The sequence below is a fragment of the Triticum urartu genome, chromosome 3 (assembly GCF_003073215.2).
Source record: "Triticum urartu cultivar G1812 chromosome 3, Tu2.1, whole genome shotgun sequence".
In the NCBI taxonomy this organism is placed as follows: domain Eukaryota; kingdom Viridiplantae; phylum Streptophyta; class Magnoliopsida; order Poales; family Poaceae; genus Triticum; species Triticum urartu.
Window position 1 is genome coordinate 72,935,746 of NC_053024.1, and position 11,311 is coordinate 72,947,056.

General features: G+C 45.6%; 1 protein-coding gene across 1 annotated transcript; it reads right to left on the bottom strand.

The window, feature by feature from the left end:
• Positions 1-334: 334 nt before the first annotated feature.
• LOC125546674 (acyl transferase 9-like) lies at positions 335-1,225 on the bottom strand (the record flags this gene model as incomplete). The annotated part of the gene is made up of 1 exon (XM_048710847.1): positions 335-1,225. A coding segment is annotated over one exon (891 nt), but the record flags the coding sequence as incomplete, so codon positions are not given.
• Positions 1,226-11,311: the final 10,086 nt, after the last annotated feature.

Sequence of the window (11,311 nt, forward strand, 5' to 3'; positions counted from 1 at the left end):
GAGGCTTGCAAATTCTGGTTGCCCCGTTCATCTACGGTAACAGGCTAGCGCCACCAAGCCCGGCGATGATGAGGCCGGTTGAAGCCCTATTTAAAGAGATCAAAGTTCTTCTCGTCTGGCCATGTGGGACTAAACGAAACCCAGCCTCGACGCGTGCCCGCGGTGACCCATAGAACCGACACATCTTAATCGGGCTGCTTGTGCTGTGGGCTTTAGTGTTTCCCTATGGCCCACAGAGACGAAGCCCACCATACACGACTCAAAATGTATTTTTTCTAAAAGCGCCATGCCTCTGGTCCCTCTTGAGTTTTGCAACCATACAAGCCATCATCAATCAAGTAACCAAATGCAGGTATGTATCATTTTTATTGTCTCGTATCAAATGGGGCAGGCCCTCCTTCAGGCCCGGGTCGAACTCCTCCGATTGCTCCTTGGTGACGCAGCTGGCGAGCATCCGGGTGCTGTCCAGCGGCAGCGGCGCCTTGAGGATGACGACGGAGGCGATGAAGTCGTTGTTCACGAGCGGGCCGGCGAACATGGGCGAGCCGAAGCCGTAGTCCACGTCGGAGAACCCCAGCTTGCTCCAGTCGGAGACGTAGATGGACTCGTAGTCGAAGCTCATCTGGAAGGGATCCTGCCGCGTCTCCTCCTTGGCGAACTGGAAGAACTCCACCGCCATCCGCTGCTTCACCTCCCGGATCATGTCGATCACCTCCATCAACGACGACTCCAGCACCTTCTTGCTGCTCCCGGACATCTTCACGGGGAAGATGGAGTTGCCGTAGTACCCGGCGTCCAGCTTCAGCAGGTGGCGCACGCTGGCGAAGAAGCAGAGCTTCACCGTGGCCTCCGGCTCCAGGTTCAGCGCCCGGGTGCGGCACTGCCACAGCTTGGCCGTCAGCACGTCGAAGCCGGAGCAGAACTTGCCGATGTGTGCCTTGTACTGCGTCTTGAGCCCGTCGATGTAGCCCGTGGGGAAGTCGAGCACGATGTAGTCCAGCACCAGCACGGGGACCTCCGGGAGCGGGCCAGGCTTGATGCTCGGGTTGGCGAACTTCTCCCTGTCCCACACCGGCTTCACCGCCGGCTCCGGGAGCCCCCGCGCCATGTCGCCCACCGCCTTGATGAACTGCGCCGCGCCCATGCCGTCCGCCGACGCGTGGTTGAACCGCACGCCCATCACGAACCCGCCGCAAGTGAATTTCGTGATCTGAAAGCATGTAATAAGTTAGTTTGATTAGTAGGAGTACTAACTAATATCCTGTAGATGCTCCCGTAATTCCAGTAGGCTGTCCTCATCGAGAAATATGAATTGGAAATCATGATGGAATTCGGCACTTTCTGCCGAGCCATGCATCTCAAGGTACGGGTGACAGGGATGCACGAACAAAACACCAAGAGAGAATGAGCGAAAAATGCGCTGCAATCTAATCATCATCATAAAGTACTCCACTGACTTCTCAAAACGGGAGCGGCTATAGATCAATCGACTGACTCAAGAAAGGGATCAGTCGATTTGTAGAAGGTAAGGAAACATAACTATTCAGAACAAATTGACTGGCCCAAAGTTGTGGTCAGTCGAAAAAGGCCAGCAGTCAAACGGGCTGAAAAAAGAGTTCTGACTTTATATTTCTGCCTTCAGTCTTCAGCCCAAAACTAAAATGGGCATGAACCCGCTAAGAGACAGACCCACTACACAGAATCCACCTAACGCACAGAGCCACTAGGTCTTCTTCCTCCTCTTTCATCCCCGACACCGCAAACACTCAGCTGCCGCCATGGACGCTGAAACAAACATGAGATGTGCTGATCTCTTCTGACCTCTCTATAGATCTTGTGCTAAATTTCTTCCTTGCAAAGTCCTTCTCCTCCAAACGCCCTTAGATCCACAACAGCAGAACAATACCAAAAAAATGGATGAGTCGTCATATCATTTTAGAATGATAGATCTGTCTGGAAGAAAATCAAAATCGAGAAGATATAAACCTGGAGAAGAACTTGCTTCACGAATTTGCAAGGTAATAGATGATCCCCCACCACCTCTTTCTTTAATCAGTCTTCATGTTAGCTTCTGGTTGATTCTGGACAACTGCATTTAGCATCTTGCATATTCAGACGTAACCTTGTTGTTGTTTGCTAGAAAGAGGAGAATTGAAACAAATAAATTGGTAGCATGATTAACTATCACAAACTAAATGTGTTTCCAACCTTCAGGAGGAGTTGCATATTCAGAAAACTAAAATTGCTCAAGTAAGCAAGAAGCATATTTAGAGAAGAAATGCTTGCAGATCTTGACAAGCATAAGGAACTCTGAACAAAGAAAATTGCCTGCATGACTACGTAAGGGACTGCAACATACAATTTAAATGCATTAAAACTATAAGCCAGAAAAGCCAGACATATACATACCTTTGAGTACTTATGATCCGACCAGGGGCTTTGGCCTGGGGTGCCACTCATCGGCATCCAATTCTGAGTCATCCGTAAGGGACGTCCTCCCTTTCTTGGATGCCTCCGCCTCTAGATCGACGGAGGCTGCCCTTTTCTTCTTCTCCCCCTTAGGGGGGAGTTGCTCTCTTCCTCCTCCTCTTCCTCTTCGTCAGGGGAGGAGAGGGTTCTGATGTCCTCGGACACTACGTCTGAAGCACTCTTACGGCGGAAGCCGCTCTTGGCCTCCTTGCCCTTCCCCTGGCTTTCTTTTCCGGCGCCGGGACCAGCACCCTCGTCAATAGAGGAATAGCTGGGTCTTCGGGCAGCGGAGCCGGACAGTGAATCCGGTCCGCTTTCTTCTTCAGCCCTTCAAAAATAAATGAAGGGTTTAGTGTGCTCCTTGGATTCGCAAAGTAAGGTTATCAAAGAACTTACGGGGGTCGCGGCGTGGATGCTGTCGTAGCCGAGGTCTTCGGTTGCCTCCGGACATGACTTCTTGGTCTTGAAGAGCAACTTCCACATGTCTTCATGCTTCGTGCCGAAGAACCGCTGCAGGGTCCGAGGACCGACGGGTTGAACTTCCACATGGGCTCTTGACACGCCTGACAGGGAAGAATTCGACGGAAGAGCATCACCTGGATCACGCTGGCGAGGCTGGTATTTTTATCTACCATGCTCTTGATGCGCTTCTACAGCACCATTACTGTAAATGCATCTAGTGCCACCTCTAGTTGGTTTTGGAGTATTGACGACAAACCTAGTTGAGGGACTAATGTGTTTGTGAGAATTGCAGGAAAACACAGGTAGAAGTCCCTCATTGATTCGGTTTTACTACCAGAGATGACCCCTAAAAATGTACGAAGACATTGAAGACAATGGTGGTTTATGAAGATATTCATATTGAAGACAATGACATGAGAAGACTCCCTATGAAGCTTTTGGAACTCGAAGACCTAGATCCTTCGTAGTTTTATTTCATTCATGTTGTGTCATAGGAACCACCGTACTGTTAAGTGGGGTCGAAGAGAACCAGTCAGAATGACTGAAGTGATGCCTAATTCAAATCCTATGTCTTCGAGCGAAGACTTTGAGAGAAAATCTTGTCCAAGAGTCAGACAAGTCAGCTTTACTTGTAGCCCAAGTAAAGTTGCCGTGTGAGTTCAAAATTCGACCGTTGGTACACGTGTCAGTTCCTTAGTGACCCAGGGTCATTTCGGACAGATCAGGTCGGGTTGCCAAGTGGCTATAAATAGTCCACCCCACAACCATAAACGGTTGGCTGCTCAGATTTCAGTGCACGGCTTTTGTCGTTTGAGAGCAACCCACCTCGAAGCCTTTGAAAGAAAAATTCCTAGTGAGGAGAAAAGCCCTAACCACCCAGAGCCAGAGTAAATTGGGCATCACTTAAGTCTTCGTGTCTGTGTGATTTGAAGACTTATTACACTTGAGGACTGTGCATCCTCCAGACGGTTAGGCGTCGCGTTCTGAGCATCCAAGAGAAATTGTGGATTGCAGTGAACGAAGTCTGTGAAGGTTTGGGAGTCTACCTTGAAGACTTACCTGAGTGATTGGGCGAGGTCTGTGTGACCTTAGCTCAAGGAGAAAACGGTGAGGACTGGGTGTCTTGGACTAAGTGTCCTTGACTGGGTGTCCGGGACTGTGTGTCCTTTGGTTTAAATACCTAGCCGCTCCAACCAGACGTACAGTTGTCACAGCAACTGGAACTGGTCCAACAAATCATTGTCTTCCAACGTGTCACTGGTTTCATCTTCACTTCTTCTCGCTTACAGTTATTCATTGTGAAGCCATTGCATGCTTGCTTTATCTTTTGTCTTCACAACATGAATGCATGATCTGTTTGGCTTCATAACTTCTTCCTACCTGATCCTTATTACACTGAAGCTGTTTGTCATTGCGCTTTCACTCTATTGAATACATGACCATGGCTGGCCTAGTGTAATCTAACTTCCGCTACATAGTAATAGGCATGATCTTCACTGTTTGTCTTCACAACTCTCACGTTTTGAAGACTTTCATAAAAATTGCCTATTCACCCCCCCTCTAGTCGATATAACGCACTTTCAATTGGTATCAGAGCAAGGTGCTCCCTTGTTCTGTGTGATTCGGTTTAACCACCTGGAGTTTTAGCTATGTCGACTGCAGGGATAATCAAAGTCTCCGCTGCGTGCCCCGTCTTTGATGGAACTGAATATCCCTACTGGAAGAATAAGATGCGCATGCATCTTGAAGCCATTGACGTCGACCTATGGTATGTCATCGAGAACGGCGTTCCCAAGGCTGGAGAAGGTGTCACTGCTGCTGATGTCAAGAAGTTCACTCAACTGGACTCTACTGCCAAAAATATCATCTGTGGTCATCTGACCAAAGGACAGTATGGCCGTGTGAGTGCCTTGAAGACATCCAAGCTGGTCTGGGACTGGCTCTCCAAGGTTAATGAAGGCATATCAACCCAGAGAGATCAAAGAATCAGTGTCCTTCGCAATCTCTTCAACCACTTCAAACGAAATGACAATGAGAATGTCCAGCACACCTTTGATCGGCTCACTGACATCACAAATGAGCTTCAAGCCCTCGGCGCTACTGAGATCACCAAACATGAAATCGTCAAGACGCTGCTGAGATCACTTGATAGTTCGTTTGACATTCTGGCCCTGATGATTCAAGAACGTCCTGATTTCAAGACACTCGATCCGTCTGACATACTTGAGAGGCTCAACACACATGAGTTTCAGCTTTCTGAGAAAAGAGATATCTACGGTCCAAACTATGGGCGAACTCGTGCCTAGAAGGCAAAAGCTGTCTCCTCATCTGAAGAAGAATCTGACTGCAGTTCTGATGATCCTGAAGACATTGGAAGAGAACTTGCAATGCTAGTGAAGAAGTTCCAAAAATTCACTAAGAAGAAAGGCTTCAGGAAATCTTCACGATCAAGCTCAAGGAATGATGAAGCTTCTGCTCATGACTACAAGAAGAAAACATGTCACAAGTCCAAGAAAACTGGACACTTCATCTCTGAGTGTCCACAGTGGGACAATGAGAACAGAAGGAAGAAGAAGAGCAAGGAATATGATTCTGACGACAAGAAGAAGAAGAAATACTCAAAGTCTTCTTCCAAAACTTCATCAAGGTCTTCATCACACAAGAAGAGCTCATCCGGCAAGGCACGTGCGTTTGTTGGAAAAGAGATGGATTCAGAGGAGGAGTCCGCATCTGAGGAGGCAGAGGTGGAGTCTGAGGAGGAGTCTGATTCTGGCACTGCGAGTCTGGCTACAGCATACGTCGCCAAGTCCATCTTCAATACTGAAGACAATGACTGCATCACCGACACCGACGCAAATGACAAGGACGACTCCACTCCTACCTACTGCTTCATGGCACGCGGTGCCAAGGTAAACACACGCACAACTCGCTATGAAACATCTAGTGACGATGACTCTGAATGTGATTCAAAACCTAGCTACAAAACACTTGCTAAAATTGCAACTGAACAACAGAAAGCTATGGAACATATTCAAAAATTGTTAGACAGAAGCGATGATCTGTTGGGTGCTGAAATGACTCGATCTGAATCCTTAATTGAAGACATAAAAAACCTTCACGTTAAGTATCAGGAACTTGAAGATCGTCATGATACTCTCTCAACAACTCATGAAAAGCTTTCCTATGATTATCTTCAAAGGAAGCAAGAACTTGAGAAATTGAGGGTGGCTCATGAAGATCTTCAAAAGGAAAATGAGTCACTTCGCGCTGAACAGATCAGTCCCGCTCAGGAAGGATTTGAACCGCCATGTCTTAAATGCATTGAGCGTGATAATGCTGCTTCTGTTGCTGAATGTTCCACTGCTACTACTGTTTCAATATCTTCAACTGTTGATATGGTAACTAACCCCTCTGCTGAGGATACCACTGCTATTGCTGATGAGAATGCTAGGTTGAAGACATTGCTTGAAACAGGGATGTACAAAAGTCTGAAAGGGCATCAGACATTATGTGATGTCCTTAAGAAGCAGATTCTGAACCGAAACCCTAGGAAAGAGGGTGTTGGGTTCGTAAGGAAAATTAATGCAGATGGGTCTTACTGGAAACCTGAGCAGTACCCCAAAACTACATGGGTTGCTGCAAAGGAACTTTCAGCAGATCCATCCAATTTATCTGGCTTCACTTGTGCTAACCCAATTATCATTGATGAATCCTTTGATGCAAACTATAAGCTGTTTAAGAATCAGAATGGTGAAGTGTTTGCCAGGTACATTGGTACTAACTGTAGGAATGGACCGCATATGAAGAAGATCTGGGTTCCGAAAACATGTCTGGAAAATCTTCCTGTGAATGTCTTCATGACACCTCACTTGAAGAAGACAAACCTCAGACCAAAGGCTTCATATGGTCCAAATGCTTCATACAAACAGGGGACTCACCTGAGTCGCACTAACGCAAATGTTTTGCAGGGGAACCATACTCAGGCATATGAATATGAGAGTGGTTCATCGAACCGTCATGTTCAAATGACCAAAAATTATTCTGCTTATTCCTATGAGTATTATTGTCCACCTGCTAGACTGTTTGCTAAGGTTTCAAAGCCAAAATTCTCAGATGCTGCACTTAGACTTATAGCTTCTAAGCCACCCTTGAAGATGTGGGTGGTTAAGAAAGCTTAACTCTCCTTTGCAGGGAAAGGTCTCCAGCACAAAAACAAAATCTTCTGATGCTATTGCTGGGGACCATAAAAATCTTGTGGGGCGCAAGATAAACTGCCCAAATGGCATCATTATGTACTTCGTTCCTGAATCGCATGCTACTCTCCCCATTAGTCCTAATTTGGATCTAAGCTTTCATAACCCACTGGTTCGTCAAATGTTTATGCTTCACAACACTCTTCGTGAAGCCTATCCCCCTAACTGCACTGTAGGGTACGATACCAGCAACTTCAAAGTCTTCAGAATGGATTATTGACAGTGGGTGTACAAATCACATGACTGGTAGAAGAAGCCTTCTTATGGACTCAACTTTACGTCCATCCGACAAGAGCCACATTACATTCGCTGACACTGGTAAAAGTAAGGTATTGAGTCTAGGTAGAGTTGCAATCTCAAAGGATCAACACATGGATAAAGTCATGCTTGTTGAATCCCTTGGCTTCAACTTAATGTCTGTCTCAATGCTTTGCGATTTGAATATGATTGTAATGTTTGGCAAATATCGCTGCCTGGTGCTAATGGAATCTGACAAATCTCTAGTGTTTGAAGGGTATAGGAAAGGTGATTTGTATGTGGTAGATTTCTCAGCAGGACCACAACTTGCAGTATGTCTTCTTGCAAAAGCTTCAGAATGCTGGCTTTGGCATCGAAGGCTTGGGCATGCTGGCATGAGGAACCTCCACACCCTTGCGAAGAAAAAGCGCGTCATAGGCATTGAAGGCGTCAAGTTCAAGAAAGATCACTTATGCGGTGCCTGTGAAGCAGGGAAGATGACAAGGGCAAAACATCCTTCGAAGACAATCATGACCACTACTCAACCCTTCGAACTGCTTCACATGGATCTTTTCGGTCCCACTCACTACTCAACTTTTACTACTTCTGCATGCCTCTATGGCTTCGTAATTGTTGATGATTATTCTAGATATACTTGGGTGCACATAATCCTTTACAAGACTGAAGTGCAGGATGTCTTCAGACGCTTCGCAAATCGAGCTATGAACAATTTTGGCGCCAAGATAAAGCACATCAGAAGTGACAATGGCACTGAATTCAAAAACACTGGCCTTGATACATATCTGGACACCTTGGGCATCACACATGAATTCTCAGCTCCATACACGCCACAGCAGAATGGTGTCGTCGAACGCAAGAACAGAACACTCATTGAGATGGCCAGAACAATGCTAGATGAATACAAGACTCCAAGAAAATTCTGGACTGAAGCCATTGATACTGCATGCCATACAATCAATCGTGTTTATCTTCATAAGCTTCTGAACAAGACATCCTATGAACTCCTAACTGGCAAGAAGCCAAATGTCAGTTACTTCAGAGTATTTGGCGCAAAATGCTGGATCAAGGACCCACACCACACCTCAAAGTTTGCACCAAAAGCACATGAGGGCTTCATGCTTGGATATGGAAAGGATTCGCACTCCTACAGAGTCTTCAACCTCTACCACTACAAAGTGGTTGAAACAGTGGATGTGCGGTTTGATGAAACCAATGGATCACAAAGAGAGCAATTGCCAAATGTGCTAATGAAGTTCCAGCAAATGAATCAATCAAGCTTATGGGAACTGGAGAAATTGTACCTTCTGAAGCTCAACCTGAAGAAGAACTTATCATCTCAGCACCTGATCCACATGAAGACAATGCTCAGCCTGAAGATATACCTTCAAATGACCACATAGATCAGCAAGAGCAAAGTCTTCGCCCCACACACCCTCGTGTTGCAAATGAAGTACAAATTGACAAAATAATGGACAGCATCAATGCACCTGGTCCACTCACTCGTTCAAGGGCAACTCAGCTAACAAACTTCTGTGGGCATTTCGCATTCGTCTCAATATCAGAACCCAAGAAAGTTGAAGAAGCCTTCATGGAACCTGAATGGATTCAAGCTATGCAAGAAGAGCTTCAACAGTTTGAGCTGAATAATGTATGGGAACTGGTCAAGTGTCCTGATCCACGGAAGCACAACATAATAGGCACCAAATGGATATACCGCAACAAGCAAGATGAGCATGGTCAAGTTGTCAGAAACAAAGCTCGTCTAGTTGCTCAAGGATATACTCAGGTGGAGGGCATTGACTTCGATGAAACATTTGCTCCTGTGGCTAGGCTTGAAGCCATACGCATACTGCTGGCCTATGCAAATCATCATAACATACTTCTCTATCAGATGGATGTGAAAAGTGCCTTTCTCAATGGCAAGATTGAAGAAGAAGTGTATGTTGCACAACCACCTGGCTTTGAAAATCCAAAATATCCTGATATGGTATACAAGCTCAACAAGGCACTGTATGGCCTCAAACAAGCCCCTAGGGCCTGGTATGATACACTCAAGTACTTTCTGAAAAGCAAAGGCTTCATACCTGGTTCCCTGGATCCCACTCTTTTCACAAAGACATATGATGGTGAACTATTTGTGTGCCAAATATATGTGGATGACATTATGTTCGGCTGCACCAATCAGAAGTACAGTGAAGAGTTTGGATATATGATGCAAGAGCAATATCAGATGTCCATGATGGGGGAGCTGAAGTTCTTCCTTGGTCTTCAAATATGACAACAACGCAATGACATCTTCATATCTCAAGAGAAGTATCTTAAAGAGTGCCTGAAGAAGTTCGGTATGCAAGACTGCAAAGGCTTCACAACACCAATGCCAGCCAAGCATCATCTGGGTCCCGACGACAATGGTAAAGAGTTAGATCAAAAGGTATACCGCTCCATGATTGGGTCTTTGCTTTATTTATGTGCATCTAGGCCAGATATCATGCTTAGTGTTTGCATGTGTGCTCGATTTCAAGCGACACCAAAGGAGTCGCATCACTTAGCTGTGAAGCGAATTCTTCGATATTTGGCTCACACCCCAACTCTAGGATTATGGTATCCAAAGGGCTCAGAGTTTGATTTAGTTGGATTTTCGGATGCTGATTATGCTGGTGACAAAGTTGATCGCAAGTCTACATCAGGCACATGTCACTTTCTGGGACGATCACTTGTATGTTGGTCTTCAAAGAAGCAGAACTGTGTATCACTCTCCACTGCTGAATCTGAATACATTGCTGCTGGATCTTGCTGTGCTCAGCTTCTGTGGATGAAGCAAACACTCAAGGTTATGGCATTCATCTGAAGCAAGTGCCACTTTACTTTGACAACGAAAGCGCCATCAAGATTGCCAACAACCCAGTTCAGCACTCGAAGACAAAGCACATTGAAATTCGTCATCACTTTCTCAGAGATCATGTTGTGAAGGAAGACATTGATATCATACACGTCAACACTGAAGAACAATTGGCAGATATCTTCACAAATCCCTTGGATGAGAAGAGATTTTGCAAGTTACGGTGTGAGCTAAATATCTTGGAATCCTCAAATGTCCTGTGATCAGGCACACATCCTAACACTTAAGCATATTGATGACTTAGATGTGCAACACACGAAGTAGCGTATATCTTCAAACAATGAAGACATACATTCTAAGTGTGAATACATTAATGTGGAATTTGACTTCGGAGCGCCACGATAATTGTGCGCCATGTCTGGGTCTAATACTTCCTATACGGTGGGTAACGCCACCACCAAACGTTCCATTTTGAAGCATTTCTCTCATGGCGTTACCTCTCAATGTCTTCACAATTGGTTTGGTTTCATTCTCAATATGTCTTCATGATTATCTTCACTGCGTTGATTATATGGATATATATATATGTACTGATGTTCTGTCCTCTACAGCATTCACTTATAGCTATGTCTTCTTGGTTGAATCTTTTGAACTAAGTGAATGTGATCGGACCCTAACCTCTCTATGCTTTCTATCTCAAACTCTATCTCTCCAAGTCATATGCATTCTGTTGAAACTGTCGAATGTCTTCACAGTGTCCTTGTCGGCCGAAGACATTGAGACAACCATAAAAGTCCGTTTTTAATGCTCATTCCTCCACATAAGATCCGGAGAAGCAGGAACGACCGTCCGACAATTTAGGCGTGCGTGGGACACAGAACAAATCCCAATCTTCCTCTAACTGGCCACGCGTGCCTCAAATGCGAACCGCCAGGGGTACCTGCATAATAACGTTGTGCCGCCTCTATCCCTATAAATACACGATTCACTGCGGTCATTATCTCCTTCTTCCACCCTCGCACGAACCCTA